Source organism: Rhinopithecus bieti, unplaced genomic scaffold, assembly GCF_001698545.2.
Source record: "Rhinopithecus bieti isolate Rb0 unplaced genomic scaffold, ASM169854v2 scaffold_12151, whole genome shotgun sequence".
Taxonomy (NCBI): domain Eukaryota; kingdom Metazoa; phylum Chordata; class Mammalia; order Primates; family Cercopithecidae; genus Rhinopithecus; species Rhinopithecus bieti.
In genome coordinates, this window is record NW_016807233.1 from 599,194 (window position 1) to 623,644 (window position 24,451).

At 47.3% G+C, this 24,451-nt stretch overlaps 1 protein-coding gene across 1 annotated transcript; it reads right to left on the bottom strand.

Annotated features, from left to right (window-relative positions):
• Positions 1-6,092: 6,092 nt before the first annotated feature.
• On the bottom strand, positions 6,093-23,353 carry GET1 (guided entry of tail-anchored proteins factor 1). The gene is made up of 5 exons (XM_017880698.1): positions 23,137-23,353; positions 13,025-13,190; positions 11,734-11,801; positions 10,285-10,399; positions 6,093-7,009 (listed from the first exon to the last, which is right to left on the bottom strand). The coding sequence occupies exons 1-5, from the start codon at positions 23,236-23,238 to the stop codon at positions 6,936-6,938; spliced, it is 525 nt and encodes a 174-aa protein (XP_017736187.1). The 5' UTR covers positions 23,239-23,353; the 3' UTR covers positions 6,093-6,935.
• Between the last annotated feature and the right edge of the window lie 1,098 nt (positions 23,354-24,451).

A 24,451-nucleotide genomic window follows, 5' to 3' on the forward strand; every position in this document is an offset into this window, starting at 1 on the left:
GGTGAAACCCTGTCTCTACTAAAATACAAAATTAGCCATGCGTAGTGGCCAGCACCTGTAGTCCCAGCTACACGGGAGACTGAGGCAGGAGAATTGCTTGAACCTGGGAGGTGAAGGTTGCAGTGAGCCGAGATTGCACCACTGCACTCCAGCCTGGGCAACAGAGTAAGACTCCATCTCAAAAAATAATAATAATAAAATAAGAATAAAATAGTAGACCAGGCATGGTGGCTCACGCCTGTAATCCCAGCACTTCGGGAGGCCGAGGCGGGTGGATCACGAGGTCAGGAGATCAAGACCATCCTGGCGAACACGGTGAAACCTGTCTCTACTAAAAAATAACAAAAAATTAGCTGGGCGTGGTGGCGGGCACCTGTAGTCCCAGCTACTTGGGAGGTTGAGGCAGGAGAATGGTGTGAACCCAGGAGGCAGAGCTTGAAGTGAGCCTAGATCACTACAATTGGCATATGCTTTGATCTTTTATAAAAAGCAAGGTGCAATAAGATAGAAAAGAGGACAGAAGGGTTAAGGGGAGGGAGGGAGGGAGAGCTCTCACAGGCTCATAAGGGGAAATATGCAAATGCAGTGAGATGACATAGTGGCCTAAATTCTGGAGGAATGTATTAAAAGGACTCCTGGAAATGGTATGCTGAGTAACATGACAATGTCTACTCCAGCTTCATAGCAGATAGAGGATTTTCCAAGGGATCTTTTCGTATGCCTACCCACAATAAAAGCACAAATCGTAATATTAAATCATAGCTATATTTAGAAGTGTAGAGAATTTAATAAAAACAGAATCTAAGCCTGCTGTTGTCTAGTCATCTTAATTGTATGCATAAAAAAGTTAGAGGGTAACAGATTAACATGCTAACTTTTTATCTCTGAGGTATGAGATTGGGGCCAATTTTTAATTTATTTTTAGTGTTCTCTACTTTGGCTTTCTTTTGCATGTTTGCTATAATGAACATAACTTTACGATCATGGAAAAAAAGATTTTTAAAAACAAATCCATTTCCTGAGCTCTGAGAGAGAAGGTACTGCGACACTCTTGCCGGCACAAAAGCTAAAAATGCTGTACTAATATAGAAAACGTTTCTAAATCAGCTGGTCAGCTGGTAAACACTAAACGAAATTAGGCACCCAAGGGGATAAGTAAGCAAAGCACTAAAGTAAGCTTCTGCCTAAAGGGCATTTGCCGAAATTAGAGAACTGAGCATCACAGACTCCTCCTGAGGACAAAACCCAGGCAGCCCAAGTTAGGGGGTCCCTTTTCCATACAATGCTGGGACCTCCCTGGGGTCTCCAGCTCAGTGAACTAAAAAATTGTAAGTAAAGAACTCAGATTCTTTACAGGTGGTTCAAGCCTGTAATCCCAACACTTTGGGAGGCTAAGGCAGGCAGATCACTTGAGGCCAGGAGTTCGAGACCAACCTGGCCAACACAGTGAAACCCCGTCTCTTACTAAAAATACAAGTATGAGCCAGGCATGGTGCTGCATGCCTGTAATCCCAGCTACTCAGGAGGCTGAGGCAGGAAAATCGCTTAAACCCAGGAGGTGGGGGTTGCTGTGAGCCGAGATCACGCCACTGCACTCCAGCCTGGGCGACAGAGCAAGATTCCATCTCAAATTAATTAAATAAAATAAAAGCTAGCATGAAAGACACGCAACTCTTCTTTAACTTGAACATTTAGAAGCCACCATTATTATTGAAATTAGGGGCTAATGTTGCCCTAATTTCAACATTTTTGTGTCTTAAGGAATAGGGAGCCCTGGGGAGCGGGGAGAGACGGGAATGGCCAAGTCAGTGGAGCAGTCAGAACCCACACATTTATACATTAAATCTGCTGCCTCATACGGGTGTAATTCTTGATGCCCCAAAACAATTACTATAGTAACATCAAAGATCACTGGTCACAGACCACCTAACATATAATAATGAAAAAATATGAAATGTCGTGAGAACCCCCAAAACGTGACACAAGAGACATAAAGTGGGCACATGCTGTGGATAAACGGCGCTGACACTTGCTTGATGCAGGGTGGCCACAAACCCTCAATGCGTAAAAAAGATAGTCTCTACGGAGCACAGTAAAGTGAAGCACAGAACAACAGCCATGTCTGTGTGCTGAAAAGCATACGAAACCAAACAATGTATTTTTACAGATTCAAATATGTGATACGACCATGACGAATAGGAAATGGTAAAACTCAGAGCAGTGGTGTTACCTTTGCTCAGTGGGGATCGCAAAGGTTCTTCTAAAACTTGGGTGAAAGATACAAAGATTTGTATTTTCATTTTTTAAAATTTACATATTTTAAATATTTTATACCTCAATATTTAATAAAAACTATTTTTTAAAAAGATTCAGGAACAATGGCTAGGCACAGTGGCTCACACCTATAATCGCAGCACTCTGGGAAGCTGAGGCAGAAGATCACTTGAGGCCAGGAGTTTGAAACCAGCCTGGACAACATAGCAAGACCCCATCTCTACAAAAATTTAAAAATGAGCCCACAGTTATGGTGCACACCTGTTGTCCCAGCTACACAGCAGGCTGAGGCAGGAGGATCACTTGAGTCCAGGAGTTCGAGACCAGCCTAGGTAACACAGTCAGACCCTGCTCTCTATAAAAATAAAAAATGAGAGACAGCCAGGCATGGTGACGCATGCCTGTAATCCCAGCTATTCAGGAGGCCAAGGCTGGAGGATCGCTTGAGCCCAGAAGCACGAGGTTGTAGTGAGCTATGATCGTGCCACTGCACTCCAGCCTGGGTGACAGAATGAGACCTTGTCTCTTAAAAAAAAAAAAAATACAGGAAAAGAATTTGGCCAACATAAAGGAATGACTGCCTACCCTTTAGAGTCCAATATCCTTACCCACAATATTGGCCAAAACTACACAATATTCGTGCAATTTAAGATTGAATTCACTGGTAAGAGTCAGCACTCTGAGTGTCGACAGATTTCTACACATTAGATCCCAAAGACGCATGCAGGAAAGCCAACCCACACAAGAACCCTGGGCCCAGAGACAGAATGAGCTGCCTGGCCTGGGATTCCAGGGGTGTTCAAACCAATCCCACGTGGCTTTGAATCTGTGACATCCCCAAAGTGCTCTATACTGCAGGCCTTACAAGAGAGCAGCACGTAGAAAATTCTCCTGACAGTTGTTAATTGCTCACATTTCAACTGCGAAGAAAACAGACTCCACACCTGGCTGTAGTGGAAAACCGTTCTGTGGTTCTAAGTTCAGTGCGCCTGGGTGCTGACTGAAGGCGTGCTGGAGGAGTACAGAAAAGCTCAGGGATACTCCCAGCCCTAAAGGCGCTTGCGGCATCACTGAAATAACCTCTTATCACACACACGAGAAAGGATCTACAACATTAGAAACAAAACCACAACAGCAGACACCACCGATCAGTCACACAGCTACTACTTTAAATGCTCACATGATGGACAGGAAAGAAAAATCACTACCGTAAGGGGGTCAGAGAAAGCTTTATTACGTCTAAAGCTCTGGTTCCAGGGGGGCAGTCAGCACGTACGTACACACACAAACACACACACACACACACACTCTCTCTCCCACAAAGCACTGTGTAAGAAAAACTATGGAAGGTCGGGGAAAGTAAACCAGTTTGCCTAGCATTCCAGCCCCTATGGCGGCAACAGGAGCACATAAAACCTGTAAAAAATGATTATGGGCTGGACGTGGTGGCTAATGTCTGTAATCCCAGCACTTGAGCCCAAGAGTTTGAGACCAGCATGGGGAACATAATGAGACCCTGTCTCTATTAAAAAAAAAAAAAAAAATTATGGATTTATATATTTAAAAATTCCCGATTTACCATAAATTTACGACAAAAAAACATTGTTATGAAGAGAGCTTTAGATTTTTTGTTTGTTCTTTTTTTTGAGACGGAGTCTTGCTCTGTCAGCCAGGCTGCAGTGCAGTGGTGTGATCTTGGCTCACTGTAACCTCCACCTCCTGGGTTCAAGCGATTCTCCTGCCTCAGCCTCCTGAGTAGCTGGGATTACAGGTGTGTGCCCCATGCCTGGCTAATTTTGTATTTTAGTAGAGACGGGGTTTCACCATATTGGTCAGGCTGGTCTTGAACTCCTGACCTCATGATCCGCCCGCCTCAGCCTCCCAAAGTGCTGGGATTACAGGCGTGAGGCACCGCGCCCAGTGCTTTAGACATATTTTAAATCAAAGAGATACCTGCTTTCACATAAAACTATAAAATAGATCCAGTATTTTAAAATAAAACAAAACCTGCTGGGCACCGTGGCTCAGGCCTGTAATCCCAACTTGGGGGGGTTGAGGCAGGTAAATCACCTGAGGTCAGGAGTTAGAGACCAGCCTGGCCAACATGGTGAAACCCTGTCTCTATTAAACATACAAAAAATAGTCAGGTGTCATGGTGCAAACCTATAGTCCCAGCTACTCAGGAGGCTGAGGCAGAAGAATCACTTGAACCCAGGAGGCGGAGGTTGCAGTGAGCCAAGATCACACCACTGCATTCTGGCCTGGGCAACAGAGCAAAACCCCATCTCAAAAAATAAATAAAAACAAATTTAAAACAAAATAAAACCTATCATTAGCTTTCAACATTATACACACATATCTAGAAAAAAGCAAAAGCACAGATGCTAATGCCAGTCACCCTAGTTCTATGGAGTCACAGGTTTTTCTTCCTTGCTGCTTCTCTGTACTTCCCAAGTTAGATTTGTTTTAAAAAGCAGTAAATAGGTACTACTTTTGTCGTTTTGGGTATTACTTTTATAACTTTAAAACATTTATCTTAAAAGCACATATATTAATATTCATAAATGCATGGAATATCACTGGCAGTGTCGTAAGAAACTGGTAACGGAGGAAAACTTTGGGAAATTGGGTGACAAGAGTCATAAGATGCACGTTTACTGTAGCCCTTTCTCTATCTTCTGAATTCAGCACCATGTTCATCATCTGTTGAAACAAATTGTAGGCAGGATGTGGAGGCTCACACCTGTAATCCCAGCACTTTGGGAGGCTGAGGCGGGTGGATCACTCAGGAGTTCGAGACCAACCTGGCCAACATGGTGAAATCCTGTCTCTACTAAAAATACAAAAATTAGCTGGGCATGATGGTGGGCACTTGTAATCCCAGCTACTCGGGAGGCTGAGGCAGGGAATCACTTGAACCCAGGAGGCAGGCAGGGTTAGTGAGCTGAGATCACACCACTGCACTCCAGCCTGGGAGACAAAAAAAAAGTGTATAATTTCTAAAAAGACACAATAAAGTGAAACATAAAGGACATTTACCTCCCTATTTCATCATCACAAACTATTCACCTATGGGGAAAGTTAATAGCTGTGAACTAGAAATTTTTACCTCTAGCCTCAGTGAGATCTGTCAAAATTCTTCTAACAACTGAATGAGAATGTCCTTAAGAGACAAGGGTCTCATCAGGGGCACTGTATGCGAACGAGTGATCCCAACAGTTCCCTGGGCACGCTCTACGTGGCCGGCACACTGTTGACTGTTCGCCATCATTTCTGCCTGCAGCTCACTAAAACGCGAGTTAGGCACGCGCCCCCTTGGTGCTACATTTGGTTTGAGGGACTAGTCCCTGCAGCTTCCGTGTGCTGCTCTCATCTCCTCCTCAGTTGGCTTCTCATTCTTTGTGGGAAAAATGTATCCCGTGTGGTGATGGACACTGGAAGCTGGTGTCCAGGTCCTCCTCGACGCTGCGGCTGTGTTCCCTGCTCTCTGTCCTTTCTTAAAGCTAAGTAAACTTGGTGCTGGGTAAGCCTGCAGTGTATGTGTGTTTGAGTAAGTGGAACCCAAAAGCCGCTCTGGTGGTCTTCAGCATGACAATAAACGAAAGGAACACAGCACTTTGTCTTTTCATAGTCCAATCAGCTAAAAGAACGACAAGCTACTTATTAGATCATTAGGAAACAAAAGAATACTAATATGAACTTGCAGAAACTAGTGAGAGAATTCAGCTTTACTGTGATACGGTTACTCACTTAACAGCTGCTTGTCAGTTGCGGGTGGCTCACAGCAAACAAGTAGCTGTAAGGCAGGAAGTTACACAAGCACTTGCAAAGATTTTAATTAGAAAAAGTGTTTGAAGAAACATTTAGCAGAATTAGATTTTGTGGGCCACGCAGGTTATTGGTTCAGATTAATTTAATCAGGCCGTATAAGGTTTGTTTTCTGTGTTCCATTCTAAAGAGCATACATATTAAATGCTTATAAAATACACTTCATTCAAAATGCTTTAAACACAAAACACAATTTGAGCACAAAACAATGCATTATGGTCTTGTGGATACATTTACAAAACACTGTAATGAAAAATTAACAGCCTCAAGTAAGTAGATAATACTACACAATGCTTCCTCAACAAATGACATTTTAAACCAAGGAAGAAAAGCCCCAGTAACGCCAATTAGTGTTGTTCTTTTAGTTGTATTGAATGTGATTAAAGAAGAACTTTTGAATTCTTAGTAGTGCTATTAAAATTAAGTTACTTTCTAAATTGGATTAAAAACAGCACTAAGTCTTCAAAGAACTTAAAGTTGTTAGAAAATTTTGACTTTCCAGCTGGCAATATGACCAAAACACACAAGAGGGCAAATCACAAGTGACGGCACGGAGATGTCCCTAAACATTTCACATTTCGTACAGATCTAGGACGGTGTTCACTGGTACACACGTGTCATAAACTGGACTTTCTTGGCTCAATGACAGGTGTAGAAAATCATGATTCTTATAAGAATCTCTCATAAAGTCCAAGAACAAACATATTCAACAAAAAAAAAATCGAAACTGTGCACATTTGTTTCTTAAAAAACAAAACAGTGTAAATCAGATTTTTAACCTAATAAGAGAAAATCCATTTCTAAAAGTTTCATAGCTGTATCCATCTTCCTATTCAGCTGAATGGATGAAGCACAATAGCCACAACTTTGTTACAGACTAAAATCCAACAGGTAATTCCAACACCACCTGAAAATAAAGAAATTCACCATGAGAGAGCGCCCCAGCAGTGCTGCCCACATCTGTCCCTGCTGTCCTTAACTCACAGCAGAGAGTATTTCCACTCTTTTTGAGCAGTGCTAGGCTGAGGCGAAGTTTATGTTTCATAGGTTCAAATTTGTCGCTTTATTTATTTATTTTTGAGACAGTCTCGCTCTCTCCCTTAGACTGGAGTGCAATGGTGCGATCTCAGCTCACTGCACCTCTGCCTCCCGGGCTCAAGTTATTCTCCTGCCTCAGCCTCCCAAGTAGCTGGGATTACAGGTGTGCACCACCACACTCGGTTAATTTTGTATTTTTAGTAGAGACAGGGTTTCACCATGTGGGTCAGGCTGGTCTCGAACTCCTGACCTCAGATGATCCGCCCGCCTCCCAAAGTGCTGGGATTACAGGCATGAGCCACCGTGCCCAGCCCGAATTTGTCACTTTCTATAGAGTCACAGGGCTGCATTCTTTACTAAGCAGGAATTGCAGTGAACAGTGGACCCTGGGCTGAATTTCCCTTTCCTGCCAGAGAAATGTGCGTTACTATTCATGGTATTAATAGATTCCAAAACCAAACCTGTAAGATTTTAACTTTTCCTTTCTCTGAAAGCATTATAAACAAAGCAATGTCTACCTATGCCTTTCTTGCCCCACCAATAATGGAGAGGCACACACATCCCCCTGTCCAGGAAGACAGGCTGCAAGAGTAGCCCATGACCCCGCTGGAGGCATGGAAGGGTGGCTGGATGCTTCTCTGGCCCGCAGCACAGAGCTCCTGGCCTAGGCCCAGCTGTGTCAAACAAAGGAGAGGGGAAGGAAAGGGTGGAGAACGGGACAGGAGTGGTAGCTAAATTGGGAGTCTTTGAAACAGCCATTCCCAGCCAGGCACAGTGGCTCACGCCTGTAATCCCAGCACTTTGGGAGGATAAGGCGGGTGAATCACCTGAGGTCAGGAGTTCAAGACCAGCCTGGCCAACATGGTGAAACCTTGTCTCTACTAAAACTACAAAAATTAGTCAGGCGTGGTGGTGGGCACCTGTAATCCCAGCTACCAGGGAGGCTGAGGCAGGAGAACCACTTGAAACCAGGGAGGCGGAGGTTGCAGTGAGCCGAGATCACGCCACTGCACTCCAGCCTGGGCAACAGAGTGAGACTCTGTCTTAAAAAAAAAAAAAAAAGAAATAGTCATTCCTTTTGATACAGTATTCACCTCTATTATAATCACAAATCACAACCAAAAACCAGCAAGGACGTGTGCTGCAGCATTATCTTTAACAGCAAAAAATCAGGACCCAAATAAATATCCTTCCTCAGGAAAATTTGCAGATGACATATCTAAATGAAGAACAGCTACTGCAAATTCCTTAATGAAGAAATTTGCCGGGCAAGGTGACTCACGCCTATAATCCCAGCACTCTGAGAAGCTGAGGAGAGAGGATTGCTTGATGCCAGGAGTTTGGGACCAACCTAAGCAACAAAGCAAGACCCCATCTCTATAAAAAACTTTTTTTTAATTAGCTGGGCATGGTGGTGTGCAACTGTGACCCTAACTACTCAGGAGACTAAGGTGGGAGGATCACTTGAGCCAAGGAGTTCGAGGCTGTAGTGAGCTAGGAGGGTGCCACTGCCAGCCTGGGCAACACAGCAAGACCCTGCTTCAAAAAAAAAAAGAAAAGAAAAGAAAAGAAATTTACTGATATGGTGCTATGGTCTGAATGTTTGTATCCCCCTGAAATTCATCTGTTAACATGCTACCCCCCACAGTGATGGCATTAAGAGTTGGGGCCTTCTGGGAGGTGATTAAGTCACAAAGGCAGAGTCCTTGTGAATGGGACTAGTGCATTTACAAAAGAGGCCTACAGGAGCTCGTCCTTCCACCATGCAAGGCCACAGTGAGAAGACATTATCCATGAACAGGAAAATGGGCCATCATCAGACATCAAATCTGCCGGCACCTCGATCTTGGACTCCCCAGCCTCCGGGACAGTGAGAAATACATTTCTGTTGTTTATGAGCTACCCAGTTTATAGTATTTCACTTAGCCCTAAAAAACTAAGACATGTGGGAATAGGCTTACACTATAAAGTAAAAAGGAGGTACAAAATGTTATGTGCCAGGTGACCTTAACTATATCAAAATAAATGGGAAAAAAAAAGACAAAGAAAAAATCACAGCATTAAAAGCTAATAGGAATCTTATTTTTTATTTATTTTATTTTATTTTATTTTATTTTGAGACAGAGTCTCACTCTGTAACCCAGGCTGAGGTACAGTGGCATGATCTCAGCTCACTGCAACCTCCCCTTCTCGGGTTCAAGTGATTCACACACCTCAGCCTCCCAAGTAGCTGGGATTATAGGCACGCACCACCACACCCAGCTAATTTTTTGTATTTTAGTAGAGACAGGGTTTCACCATGTTGCCCAGGCTGGTCTCAAACTCCTGGCTTAGGCAATCCACCCACCTTGGCCTCCCAAAGTGCTAGGATTACAGGTGTAAGCTAGTGCACCCGGCTGGGGTTTGTAATTAATCACTATATTTCTACTCATTCTATAGTGACATGTACTACTTTTCATATCCAAAAAAATTATCTTCAAAAATAAAAGAATGTGGGCGGGCACAGTGGTTCATGCCTGTAATCTCAGTACTTTGGGAGGCTGAAACGTGAGGATCACTGAAGGTCAGGAGTTTGAGACCAGCCTGGCCAACATGGTGAAACCCAGTCTCTACTAAAAATACGAAAATTAGCTGGGCATGGTGGTGCATGCCTGTAATTGCAGCTAGTTGGGAGGCTGAGGCATAAGAATTGCCTGAACCTGGGAGGCAGAGATAGCAGTGAGCCAAGATCGCACCACTGCACTCCAGCCTCGGTGACAGAGTAAGACTCTTTATCAAAAAATAAAAAATAAAAGAATAGCCAAGAGCATCAAGTGCTACAGAGAGGCCAACCACAACGGGGACTGAAAAGAGACAGACTGTAGACCTACAGCTAGTGTTTCAATGGGGTATCAGAGTTGACGCACTGGGCATGGGTCCTGGAAACATACCTAGGACTGAATTCTAGCTTTGCTCCTTAACATTTTGGTGACACTAGACAAGTGAAGTAACTTTTCTAGACCTCAGTTTCTTCATGGCAAGCCTCACAAAACCTGCTCACTAAATGGACAGTGAGGAGGATGTCAGGCTAACTTAATCTTCTACCACACACCTCTACATAAGCCTATCCACACTCTTCCACTGGATCTTCCAGAAAATTCTTACCTGCTACTCTAGTAGGAAAGGCTACCAGGCGGTCTAGAGGGGTTATCCATTTACTCGGCACAACAGCCACAGGGACAGAATAATACTTCCAAATGAGTGAGATCATCAGCGCAGCCTGGAAAGACAGCTCTGGTGAGTGAAGCAGCCTGCTGGTCACACGACCCACCGCACAGGAGGGAAGACAGGGAAATGCGAAAATAAAACCAGGAAAACTCTCCAGACTGAGCACCTCAAGCCTAGAAACCCAGTCCCCACAGACAACAGAGGAGCACACATGGCCACTAATGTCCCCTGGTGAAACCTTGAATTAGAAAGTCTAATTAAAGTCGAGCTCAGCAGCATGTCCAGAACACTGCCAACAAGTAGGCGAGCCTTCCTCCGTGAACTGGCAGGTCCCTGTTTCAGGATGAATACAATCTACACATAATTTGAATTAGCTGATAAACTAACCAAAGTCTCCCATAACACGGGCGTGCTTTTCTCACTGAGTATCTCCTTTGGGTAGCCAGACTGTATGCTAAACACACCTTATCAGTGATGAAAGCCATCCTTGAAAAAACAGGGAATTCTCCCAAGTACACCAGTGTTAGCAAGGCACGCAGAGGTGAACCCTGTGTAAGTTTCAATGGTGGGGGATGTTTTATTTCCCTCTATCCCCCTGCAGCATTCCTTCGATTGTCATCTGTCCCCTTCCTGGCTTGAAGAGGCCACTCAGAAGAGGAGACATGAAAGAGGGTTGCTGGCCTAACTCCTTTATCTGCAGGAAACTTACCTCTTAGCAAATGACAGTGCCTCAGGATCAATTTCCTTAAATCTACCCCCCAAAACTAGGCTTTTTGCAGGGTGAGCTTAAATGCTTTGCCTTGGTACTAGATCACACAGTACTGCAACTCGGATATTTACGGCAGCTGCTAAAGGTGTGTGGGCAGCACAACTGCACTCTCGGGGCAGAGCAGAGCCCAGCAACAGCTCCAGGAGAGGCTCCGTGGGTTAAGCCCCAGGCAGGAAGGCTAGAAGCCAATTTCAGTGAGAAAAGCTGGTTCTCTACCTGGAGGGTGGAGAGTGCCCATGAAGTATACCAGGTAACAAGTAAGAGCCAAATTACTGAAGATCTCAGAAAAAACCAACGTCATCTATAAGCTTCTCACTTCATCCCACCTGGCCGTTCAAACCACACGGGGATGAAGGCGTGGCGGAAGCTCTCCGAGAACTTACTTCACAGTTCATCTGCCAAAAAGTCCCAAACTGTAACAACTCTCCTCAAGAGAAAGCCTTCCTTTTAGTCTGACTTACAGACCGAGACTGTTTAGAGCTCCGTGTGGGCAGGGCCACACCACACAACAGCTGAAGGTGGAACAGCCCCAACTCCCAGCCCTGGATCTGCAGGCAACGCTCTGGAGGCCAGGGCCACCAACTCCAATGACCTGGCTGGCGCTCTAGCACACTTACCTGCAATACGTAGAAAGCGACACTTATCACCCATTTTATCTTGGCTAATTGAGCTGTCCGAGCTTTCACTGAAAGGAAAAACAGGATAAACAATTACATCAGTCCTAAAAAATTAACAACATATTCAAATACACAGAAATGTTATTTTCCCGTATAATACACTTTCTGATTATAAATGGAACAATCACTCAATATATTTAAAAAATGTAAAATAGAGAAACTTTAAGACCTCATCACCACATCATCGAGTTTTGATGCCGATTTAATTTAAAATAGAATCCTTATCAGTTGAGATTGAATAGCTTTAATTTTGAAAACTCTTTTTTTTGAAAACTTTTTTTTTTTTTTTTTTGAGACGGAGTCTCGCTCTGTCGCCCAGGCTGAAGTGCAGTGGCAGGATCTCAGCTCACTGCAAGCTTCGTCTCCCGGGTTTACGCCATTCTCCTGCCTTAGCCTCCCAAGTAGCTGGGACTACAGGCGCCCGTCACCTCGCCCGGCTAGTTTTTTTGTATTTTTCAGTACAGACGGGGTTTCACCGTGTTAGCCAGGATGGTCTCATCTCCTGACCTTGTGATCCACCCGTCTTGGCCTCCCAAAGTGCTGGGATTACAGGCTTGGGCCACTGCGCCCGGCCTTTGAAAACTCTTAAAATGACTCATGAAATCAAAGATTCTTTGTATAATAGAATTACCACTTACCAACAGGACTAAATTTTCCTCCCTATTTCCCAGTCTGCACAGTACACGAATCCCTGGTGGGAATCTAGCTTGTCCTGGGCATGGACGAACCCCCTTTGTCTGTTTTCCTAGCCACAGAGACAGCTCTCTGACTGTGCACACACTGTGCACAGGGTTCCTCAGCACACGGGCTGCCCTAAGAAAGCACTCTTCATCACAGGAGACTGTACCCGGGAGGTGACACTCGGAAGAGGACACTGCTGGGCATTTTTCTAGAGAGTGGAACAAAAGCCTCTGACAATCCACTGTGAGACTTTTTTTCTGGGCTTCTCTCAGAAAAGTGATGAATTTAAAAATGAAAACCTACAATAAAGAGTTGGCTCTGAGGAAAATCTGAGAGGATTCTTAGATGTTTCTGTGATTAGAAAGCAAAGGTTCACCAACAAATAAGAAGAAAGTGATCATTATAACTGAGTTTCCTCCAGATAACTTAAAAGTTTCCATCAATATTCAAAACAGCCGAGAAGCCAAGCGTGTATTCTACTCATCTTTACATACAGACTTCTCTATTAATCAGCTCGCACGAAGCCTCCAGGCTGCAAGGGACGCAGTACCGTGGGTTTTGAGCTTATCCGCCATCTTGTTGATCTTCCTTTCCAGCCTGGCGTATCTGGCAAACTCGTCCATCATGTTGACCGTGGAGAGCTCCTGCTTCATGTCCTGGATCTCCGCTCTCATCTGTGACTCCTGCTCCGCGTCCTTCTGCAGCACCCTGGACATCTGGCAGGGCGGACAGCGGGAATCAGCATCTTCCAACACGGGCCACAGGAGGGTCCCCCAATCCCCCCCTACTTTCTGTCTATGCCTGACCACTCTGTGACCCAGCCAGTTGTGTGTTTCCCTGCAGGCTTGAACCCAAACTGGGGCCGTGAACGTTCTCAGGACTGATAAAGAGTGAAGGCTGTTGCTGGAGAACACTGGCAGATTCATCCGGCTGAGAAACACCTACAAACTAGCCCCGCCATGACCAAGTCCTCAAACTCCCACATACACTCCAAACCCCAGCCCCCTGGTGGCAGACAGCCCCAGGCAAATGTCCCTTTCTCTCACTGGCTGTCCCAGGACGGCCGCAGCTCCTGTAAGTTCCCTTCGTGAATGCTGTGGACTCATCACCCTGGCGTTTAGTGCTTCTTTCTTTGGAATCCAAGCCGGCCCCATCTCCAGGCCGTCGGGAGCAGCCCCTTGAGGGAACTCCTCTGCCACTGCCTTTGAGGCAACTCCAGCATGGGTTTGGCCAGGCGGAACCAGTACACCCTCCTCCAACATCCTACTCCTGCCTCTGCCAACTGGGCAAGCTGCCTACCACCTACACAGCCAGCCTCTGCTGCCTTTTTCAGCTCTCTTTAACCACCACCAAAAAAAAAAAAAAAAAAAAAAAAAAAACCCTCATATTCAAATTGCTATTCAAACTATATTTTTCCTTTTGCAGAGATGCCCATGAATTGTTCCAATACAAATTTTTGTCTCTTTCACTATAACTAAAATTGCAATTATGAAATGAAAACCAATTTCATCACCAGAGCTGTTATTCCAGTGACAGGGAACGTGGGTCCTCTCCCCTGCCTGAAGAATTCAGTCCTAGATTAGACGGGGCAGAGCAAGGTGCAGGTGCAGGTGCAGGGGCCAGGGCAGAGTGTCAGCGCCCAAGCTCAGTGCAGAGGGCCTTCCCACAGAATGGTACCCTGGCAAGAGGCATCAGGGCCAGGGATGGTGATACAGGGGTCCCCAAGAAAGGACAGCCTGACACGGGAGTCAGGGTCTGTAGGGTGAGGGGGACGGACATACAAGACAAGAAGGAAACCTGCCAGTGTCAGAGCCCAGGTGGGGCGAGGCATGCATTCACATGGGTAACAGTTGGTGGTGGACACCAGAGATCAATTACAAAAGGGTGATCACAGAAACAAACATACTGAGGATAACGCAAGTCAGTCTTCTCACTTTCAGCAAAGACACTTAGAAAAATGCCTCAGCCTGGCGTGGTGGCTAGGCCTGCAACCCTAACACTCTGGAGGATGGGGTGGAAGGATCTCTTGTGTACAGGAGTTCAAGGCTGCAGTGAGCTGAGATCATGCCATTGGACTCCAGCCTGAGCAACAGAGTGAGACCTTGTCTCAAAAAAAAAAAAAAAGAGAGAGAGAGAGAGAAAAGAAAAAAGGCCGGGTGCAGTGGCTCATGCCTATAATCCCAGTAGTTTGGGAGGCCAAGGCAGGTGAATCGCTTGAGCCCAGGAGTTTGAGACCAGTCTTGGCAACACGGTGAAACTCTGTCTCTACAAAAAATATGAAAAATTAGCCAGTTTCATAACCTGGTGAAGGAAGGTAGGGAAGGAGGGAGGAAGGGAAGGAGGGAGGGAGGGAGGGAGGGAGGGAGGGAGGAAGGAAGGAAGGCAGGCAGGCAGGAAGGCAGGCGTCTCGGAGAGACGTGGAATGAATCTTGTGGTGTTGGCTTAGAATTGGAGATCTGTGGTTTCCACAGACAGGCAGAGAAATACAGACATAAACAAAGAGGCACCCTCCCCAGGTTGACCTGGCTGGTCTCTGTGAGCAGAGGGGGCCCCGCATGACCTGGGGGCCCGCCTGCACCGCCCCCTGCAGGCCCCGGTTCCTGGCACCAGCCCCAGTAGTCCACTCTCCAGGGAACGGCCCCGGGCCACAGCACCGGGACTGGAGGGGTGGCTGGAGCGCAAGGGAGGAGTCGGCAGTGGCCGCCAGGTGGCGCCCGCAGATCTGCCAGGAAGGCCTAGTCCGGTACTGCGCAGGCGCCCCAAGACAAGATCCCTTAGAGGCGCCTCGGCCACCTGCCCCAAGGGATCAGCGAACATCCCCAAATCCCAGTCCCACACCAGCGGATGAGATACAATGAGAACACAGCACTGCCTCTCAGATATCCCTGCCAAGTATCAGACATGCCAGTGGACGTCCATTCTGTGAAATCAACTGGCCTCTGATACTCAGAAATGACAGCCATGAAAGTCAAGGGAAAATCGGGAAACTCCTCCAGACAGAAGGAGGCTAGAGGCCGGGAAATACAAGGCATGATTCCGAACTGGGTCCTTTCCCTGTTAAGGACGTTACTGCAACACGTGGGGAACCTGAATGGGGCCTGAGGATCAGATCGTAGTAAAGTATTTGATGCCTGCGTTAGATCTCGGCTCAATACAACCTCGACTTCCTCGGCTCAGGCCATACTCCCACCTGAGCCTCCTGAGTATCTGCGACCACAGTCGTGCACCACCGCGCTCAGCTAATTTATTTTTTAGTTTTAGTAGACACACGGTTTCACTATGTTGCCGGTGAACTCCTGAGTTCAAGCAATCCGCCCGCCTCGGCCTCCCCAAGTGCTGGGATTAAGGGCGTGAGCCACTGCGCCCGGCCCCCAAGAATCTATTGAATACCAAAGTACCTGGGAATGAGGGGGTTTGGACTGACAACTTCCAAATGGTTCAGGAAACAAAATCAGCTATCGGTGTTGACTGTAGGCATAACTTTTCTGCACATTTGTGTTTGTTTTGAAATTTTTAAAATAGATTAATAAAGATGAAATGTTATAGTGTATCTAAAGTGTGCCTGACACACACTAAGCACACAATAAATGAGATCCGCCTCTCCCCCTCCCAGCTCACAGGTCTCCTCTGCCTGCCGCACAGTAGGGACAACTCTCCAGTTAGAGCTGGGAAGCCGAGTCCGGCCAGTCACCTGAGAGGGAGTACACAAAACAACTCAGGAATGGGAGGTGAGTGAAGGCAGAAGAGTGAACTTGAGGAAAACTGAAGGCAGCTTTGTAAAGTTAACAAAAACAACTGGTGCTTGAAAAAAATAATTACATCTATTGCACGTATAAGCACAATAAAAATTGTCTGAGCCAGGCGCGGTGGTTAACCCTGTAATCCCAGCACCTTGGGAGACTGAGGCAGGAAGATCGTTTGAGCCCAGGAGTTCGAGACCAGGCGGAGCAACATGGCAAGACCCAATCTCTACAAAAAAAAAAATTAAAAATTAGCCAGGCGTGGTGGTACAGCTGTCGGTCCCTGTGCCCCCAGCTACTTGGGAGGCTGAGGCGGGGAGGGAGGGATCGCTTGAGCCCGAAAGGTTGAGGCTGCTGTGAGTTATGATGGCACCACCACACTACAGCCTGGGCAACAGAGTGAGACCCTGTCTCTAAAAAAAAAATGTTTTAAAGCATAAATTTGCAAATATGCATCAATGTTAATCCAAGACCCACATATAAGTGTTAAAATGTTCTAGAATGATGCAGTATAAGATTTAATAAGATATGACTCTAAATGTAATAATGCAAATATTAATTTTTTGAACAAAAGTAAATAACTGATGGCATGACAACGTGCACAGCCCGTGCTCGCCCCTGCCAGCAGTAGAGAAGGCAAACCCAGGAACCACCAACTCAGGTCACCCTGAGTCCCTGAACACAGAGGACAGAGTCCTCCAACTCAGGAAGCTCCAGACCCTGAACAGCCCCAGATGCCACTCTCAGCCAGGACCCCCCGGCCAGGGCCGAGAAGCCAGCAGCTCTCCAGGCCGCCAGCCCCAGTCCTTGGCTGCGGCCCCCACGAGAGTCCTACTGGAGGCCCTGCCCGCACATGCGCACTTCACCAGCGCGCTTCTGCGTCGTAGGGCTCTGGGGCAGGTCCTGTGAAGCAGAGCGTCGTCCCCCTCAACTAATACTTGAGGACCATCTCCAAGCCTGGTCCACGGCAGGGACTCACTAAGCAACGACTGAGGAAAAGGATGTGGGGGCGCGAGGGGGGGCGGTGCTCTAAGAAGACCACAGAGGCAAACCCTGCAACATTCTCCTCTGGCTTCAGTCCCCTAGAGGGAAAAGGAGGTGGCCACTCTTTACAGCAGAAACTGAAGGATAATTTAGAAAATGCTGAATCTGAAAGGGCAATCGACCGGTAAGCCCAGAAACCCGCGTAGCGTCCTTTATCTGCAAAGCTAGGGTTGCAAGGAAGGGCCTCCTGGCGCCTGCGCAGTGTGTGTTGCTCCTGCGGCCCCTCAGCCCACACCAGTCCTGGGGCGCCTGCGCAGTGCGTGCTGCTCGCAAGGACCCGGAGCCATTGCCAGTCCTGCGGCGCCTGCGCAGTGCATGCGGTTTGCATAGACTGAGCCCGCGCCACTCCTGGAGCACCTGCGCAGTGCGTGCGGTTTGCATGGACTCTTGAGCCCGTGCCAGTCCTGGGGCACCTGCGCAGTGCGTGCGGCTTGCATGGACTCTGACCCTGCGCCAGTCCTGGGACACCTGCACAGTCGTGTCGTTCGCATAGACCCACAGCCCCCGCCAGTCCTGGGGTACCTACGCAGTGCACCTCCCCTGCACCTGCAGAGCTGCAGAGCCGGCGCTCATCAAAGGCGTCTTTGTTGCCCTCCTATAGCTGAATAAAGTCCCGGACCACCTACTGAATGAACTATGCGTCCGTGACCAGCTTGAAGAGGAGGTAGAGATCCCCGGGAAAATTCCAACCACGCCAACGCCAGAGACTTGGTGTCCTTACCAGTCATCCCACCCCCACCGCAGCGGGCAGCTGAGATCGCCTCCCAGGACCTTACTAGTCTTAACTGGCCCAAGGACTTCTGATACTTCAGACCTCCTAAGGCCTCACGTGGGGCAGGGAGCTGGGGGCGGGGGGAACCAGTGCGGCCTAGACTGAGTGATGAGATCAAGGCGCTGCCTCCCCAACTTCTGCTTCAGAAACATCCCAAGGGAGGTTATAATTTAAGTACCTGAGCGTGGCCCCATCCCAGAGGGCACTGTTTTCCCAATTCGACTTTCTGCTGCTTGTTATGAGTCTTTCCCACTTGAATCCTCAAATTAGAGGCTATGATGAAGTAGCCTCTGATGATGAAGGAGCAGCATTTGACCCTACTCAAGACCAGCGCGTTCCTTACAGCTTCTCACAGACCGTCACCACAAACCCAGTGACCAGGCCAAACATCTCCATTACCAGTTACAGGGTGGGTGTACTCTGCTGGGATAATAATTATGTTATCCTTCTGAACCTGGCTAACAACAAGTGTTACAATCAAAGGGAAATGGGTTTAAGAAAGCTAACTGGGTTGAGGTTAGAGAGGCCATAAGGTTGTTGTAGGAGGCAGCGCAAGATGTGGACACAGGTCCTGAGTCACAGAGCAAGACCCGGCCTCTAAAAACAAATTTTTTTATTTCGGAGGGTGGGGGGTGGGAGGGAGACGATCAGGAAAATTAATTAATGAGTACTAGGCTTAATAACTGGGTGACGAAATAATCTCTACAACAAACTCCCATGACACAAGTTTACCTATATAACAAAACTGCACACGTATCCCTGAACTTAAAAGTTAAAAAAAAAAAAAAAAAAAAATTGTCGGCCAGGTGTGGTGGCTCACAGCTGTAATCCCAGCACTTTGGGAGGCTGAGGCAGGTGGATCACCTGAGGTCAGGAGTTCAAGACCAGCCTGGTCAACATAGTGAAACCCCCTCTCTGCTAAAAAAAAAAAACACACACACACACAAAAATTAGCTGGGCGTGGTGGCACATGCATGTAATCCCAGCTACTTGGGAGGCTAAGGCAGGAGAATCGCTTGAATCCAGGAGGCAGAGGTTGCAGTGAGCCGAGATAGCGCCATTGCACTCCGGCTTGGGCAACAGAGCGAAACTCTTGTCTCAAAAAAAAAAAATGTTGTCTAATAACAACAAAAGAAACTAACTCAACAACAAAAAACAACTGGATTTTAAAAGGGGGCAAAAGATTTGACTAGACATGTCTCCAAAGATTGAACAGATGGCCAAAAGCATCTGAAAAGATACTCAACATCACTAATTATTAGGGAAATGCAAATCAAAACTAAATGAGATACCACCTTCTGTCCATTAGGATAATTAGTATTTTTAAAAAAAAAGGCCAGGTGCGGTGGCTCAGGCCTGTAATACCAGCACTTTGGGAGGCCGACCGAGGTGGGTGGATCACCTGAGGTCAGGAGTTCGAGACTGGCCTGGCCAACATGGCAAAACCCCGTCTCTACTACAAATACAAAACTTACCCGGGCATGGTGGCACACACCTGTAATCCCAGCTACTTGGAAGGCTGAGACAGAAGAATTGCTTGAACCCAGGAGGCGGAGGTTGCAGTGAGCCAAGATTGAGCCACTGCACTCCAGCCTGGATGACAGAGAGAGACTCCCTCTCAAAAAAATAAAAGTAAGCTGGGTGCAGTGGCTCAGGCCTGTAATCCCAGCACTTTGGGAGGCCAAGGCGGGCGGATCACTGGAGGTCAGGAGTTCAAGACCAGCCTGGCCAACATGGTGAAACCTCATCTCTACTAAAAATACAAAAATTAGCCAGGCGTGGTGGTGGGCACCTGTAATCCCAGCTACTTGGGAAGCTGAGGCAGGAGAATCTCTTGAACCTGAGGGGCAGAGGTTGCACTGAGCCGAGATTGCACCATTGCACTCCAGCCTGGGTGACAAGAGCAAGACTCTGTCTCAAAAAAATAAATAAAATAAAAATAATAAATAAAAATAATAAATAAATAAGAAAACAAAACACGTGTTGAAGGATGTGGAGCAACTGGAACCCTTCTGCATCGCTTGTGGGAATGTCAAATGGTGTGGCTGCTACGGAAAACAGCATGGTGGTTTCTCAAAAACATTCAACGTAGAATTACCATAGATCCAGGAATTCCACTTCTGGGTATATGTCCAGAAAAACTGAAAGCAGAGACTCAAAGAGGTNAGGAGAATCTCTTGAACCTGAGGGGCAGAGGTTGCACTGAGCCGAGATTGCACCATTGCACTCCAGCCTGGGTGACAAGAGCAAGACTCTGTCTCAAAAAAATAAATAAAATAAAATAATAAATAAAATAATAAATAAATAAGAAAACAAAACACGTGTTGAAGGATGTGGAGCAACTGGAACCCTTCTGCATCGCTTGTGGGAATGTCAAATGGTGTGGCTGCTACGGAAAACAGCATGGTGGTTTCTCAAAACATTCAACGTAGAATTACCATAGATCCAGGAATTCCACTTCTGGGTATATGTCCAGAAAAACTGAAAGCAGAGACTCAAAGAGGTATCTGTAAACATTTTAGCGTTATCTACAATAGTCAAAAGGTAGAAACAACCCACGTGTCCATAGACAGATGGATGAATAAACAAAATGTGGCCTGTACATACAGTGGGATACTATTCAGCCTTAAAAGGGAAGGAAATCCCGACTCATGCTACAACATGGATGAACCTTAAGGATATTATGCTGAGTGAAAAGAAGCCAGTCACAAAAGGAAAAATATTGTCTGATTCCACTTATATGACATAGGTCCCAAGAGTAGTCAAATTCACAGAGACAGAAAGTACAATGGAGATTGCCAGGGAGAGGCAGGAATGGAGAGTTGTTTAATGGGTGCGAGAGTTTCAGTCAGAGGAGATAAAAAGGTTGTGATATAGGGCCGGGCATGGTGGCACATGCCTGTAATACTAGAACTTTGGGAGGCCAAGGAGGGCAGATGACTTGAGGTCAGGAGTTTGAGACTAGCCTGGGCAACATAGTGGGACCCTATCTCTACTAAAAATACAAAAATTAGCCAGGCATGGTGGCAGGTGCCTGTAATCACAGCTACTTGGGAGGCTGAGGCAGGAGAATCGCTTGAACCTGGAAGGCGGAGGCTGCAGTGAGCCAAGATCAGGCCACTGCACTCCAGCATAGGCAACAGACTGAGACTCTGTTCCAAAAAAGAAAAAAGAAAAAGTTCTGGGAGCGGAGCCACGTGCAGTGGTTCACACCTGTAATCCCAGCACTCTGGGAGGCAAAGGTGGGCCAATGGCTTGAGGTCTGGAGTTTGAGACCAGCCTGGCCAACATGGCAAAGCTCTGTCTCTACAAAAAATACACAAAAATAGCTGGGCATGGTGGTGCATGCCTGTGGTCCCAGCTACTTGGGAGGCTGAGGTGGGAGGATCCCTTGAACCTGAGAGGCAGAGGTTGCAATGAGCTGAGATTGTGCCACTGCACAGAGCCAGACCCTGCCTTAAAAAAAAAAATAAATTTCTGGGATAACGGCTGCACAAAAATGTGAATGTACTTAATGCCACTGAACTGTACACCTACAAATGATAAAGATGATAAATTTCATAGTATGTAGATTTTACAATTAAAAATAAGAAGATGAGCATGGGCCAGCTCATCAGGAGTCTTTTATGCAATGCTAAGGACCTGAGACATCATCTTAAAAAGACTGGACAGGCCGGGCGCGGTGGCTCAAGCCTGTAATCCCAGCACTTTGGGAGGCCGAGACGGGCGGATCACGGGGTCAGGAGATCGAGACCATCCTGGCTAACACGGTGAAACCCCGTCTCTATTAAAAAATACAGAAAACTAGCCGGGCGAGGTGGCGGGCGCCTGTAGTCCCAGCTACTCGGGAGGCTGAGGCAGGAGAATGGCGTAAACCCGGGAGGCGGAGCTTGCAGTGAGCTGAGATCCGGCCACTGCACTCCAGCCTGGGCTACAGAGCGAAACTCCGTCTCAAAAAAAAAAAAAAAAAAAAAGACTGGACAGCATCAGGAAAGATTCTGAAGGAGACTCAAGGGTTAAAAGAGAATTCCCTATATCTCCAGGACAATGCAGACAGTAGGACAATGGAGAGAGTAAGAATAGAGTTTGCAGAGTTTGCACAAAACAGGCACTCAATGAATACTGGTGGAATAAAATATACTCCGCTATTACCAATTTATCTTAGGAGAGAAAAGCAAGAACTGTTTTCCAAGACAATGCTACAACGCATGCGCCCAATCTTTGAAGTCTCCGTCTGTGCCCAACAGCTCCTCATTCCTGCTGTGGGCATACAGAGGGCCCTCATTCCCGGGGACAGTTCCCAAGGTACCCCCACCTCCCATGACCACACCCCACCACGCCCTGTTCAGTTTGCCACCAAATCCCTATCCCTGCTCCAACAGGCAATCAAATCTCCACCTCCAGTCACTAGGTGGATGACTTCGCGCCACTACTACATTCTCTGAGCCAGACTCCTCCGGGTGGTAAAGGAGGATGGGATAATACTCCCCTCTCCCAGCAGCCGTGACACGGAGGTAATGTACTTACTACCTGGCAGAAAGAGTGCTCCCCAAGCTGGTTGCTCCCTTGGACATTGAAGGCATCACGCTGTACTGAGATTCTCTCTGCACCTGTCTCCCACCCTACCCACCCCAAGAATGTGGGCTCCTGGACGCTAAGATCCATCTCTCTGGGACCTGGAACAGCTGACTTCGCCCGCCAGGCCTCTGGGAAAACCCTGGGTGAGAGCTGCTCGAACGCCTCTAGGGACCAGGATTAACGGACACGGGTGAGGCTGGCAGCGGGGCACCAGGAACTCCCAATGTGAGGTTCGCCGCCGCCACCCACAGCGAGAAGATTCCTGCCCCGTGAAAGCGTGGCCCAGGGTTACCGGATGTTTCTCCCCCCACCCCCCTAGAACCCAGAAAGTCTGATTCTGGGGTAAAGCGTCGCACCTTTTAGACGCTACCAACTATCTCAAAAAAGCTTACAGACCAACCAAGACGCTACTACGGGCTGAATCTGGCCTTCAGTCGCCCAGTGGAGATCCCTGTACCTACGCCCAGACCCGGCGGGGGACTGGGGCGGCATCCCCACCGGCCCTTGGAAGGCCAGGCAGCCACTTACGAAGGATGAGAAGGACGGCAGGAGGATCCTAAGAACATTGCACCCAAACACAAAGCTGAGCACCAGCAACCACGCCCAGTGGTCGGCCGCGGCTGAGCTCATCCCGGATACTCCTGGCTGTGCTGGGTCCGCTACTGCAGCTCCATGGGGACCACGTCAGCAGAGGCGACTGCGCCTGCGCGGGTGAAGCCCTGCGCGCCTGCGCACTGCGTCGCCCTCGCGGGAGGCGGGGCCGTTTTCACCACCTGCTCCAGTTGGAGCGGTTAACATGTTCCAGGGCCTTTGGGGATTCCGTAGCCTTCTCGCACTCGCCCCAACCCCTACTGAACCAGTTTTTCTGACATCCGTGTTTCTTTTTTTCCTTCTTTTCAAAATTGAAAACCTTCTCATAGTACCAAACTCTGGTTTCAAGTGCTAACGACTCCCTGCTTTTGTCATAATTAGTACTTTCTTTAACTTTTAATTCTAGGTAAGTTTAAGGTAAACTCTTACATAAATAAAAAACTACCGTAATTATAGTAGCAGGTAGCTGTCGTGTTCCAAGCAGTTATGTGGAAAATGCCTTACGTTTTCGTTCCAGAACTAAACCCTGTAGTAAGTCTAACCAATTTACACAATTGCATACCGGAAAAAATAAGTTTATTAGAATGCACTGTTCACAATCGTTAGTAATAGTTAATAAAGTAACCTGAATCTAGGTGAAGATCAGGTTTTGCCGCAAAAGAATCCCAAATCTAATGTATGCATAGTGGGCAGGGAGCGGTGGCTCACGCCAGTAATCCCAGCATTTTGGGAGGCCGAGGCGGGCGGATCACGAGGTCAAGAGATGGAAACCAGCCTGGCCAACATGGTGAAACCCCGTCTCTACGATACAAAAATTAGCTGGGCGTGGTGGCGCGCGCCTGTAGTCCCAGCTACTCGGAAGGCTGAGGCAGGAGAATCGCTTGAACCCGGGAGGCGGAGATTGCAGTGCGCCAAGATCGCGCCACTAACACTCCAGCTCCGGCGACAGAACGGGACTCCGTCTCAAAAAAAAAAAAAAAAGTATCCATAGTGGATAAAGCAAGACATGTTCAGCTGTCTCTTCTGCCATACTCCCATGGCTGGTTTCTGAGGACTAATTCCTAATCAAAATGATGCAAGATTGCGGGTACACTGGCTCATGCCTGTAATCCCAGCACTTTGGGAGATCCAAGCAAGGTGGATCACAGGCCCAGGAGTTCGAAACCAGTCTAGGTAACGTAGTGCGACCCCATCTTTACAGTAAAATATAAAAATTAGCCGGGCATTGTGGCACGTGCCTGTGGCCCCAGCT

Bases quoted from the DNA above. Each gene is read 5' to 3' on its own strand.
- GET1 (XM_017880698.1), bottom strand. From the start codon at position 23,238: ATGAGCTCAGCCGCGGCCGACCACTGGGCGTGGTTGCTGGTGCTCAGC. The intron at 13,191-23,136 runs GTAAGTGGCTGC...CCGCCCTGCCAG, and splicing joins TGCCGTCCTTCTCATCCTTC to ATGTCCAGGGTGCTGCAGAA. The intron at 11,802-13,024 runs GTACTGCGTCCC...TTTTCCTTTCAG, and splicing joins GGATAAGCTCAAAACCCACG to TGAAAGCTCGGACAGCTCAA.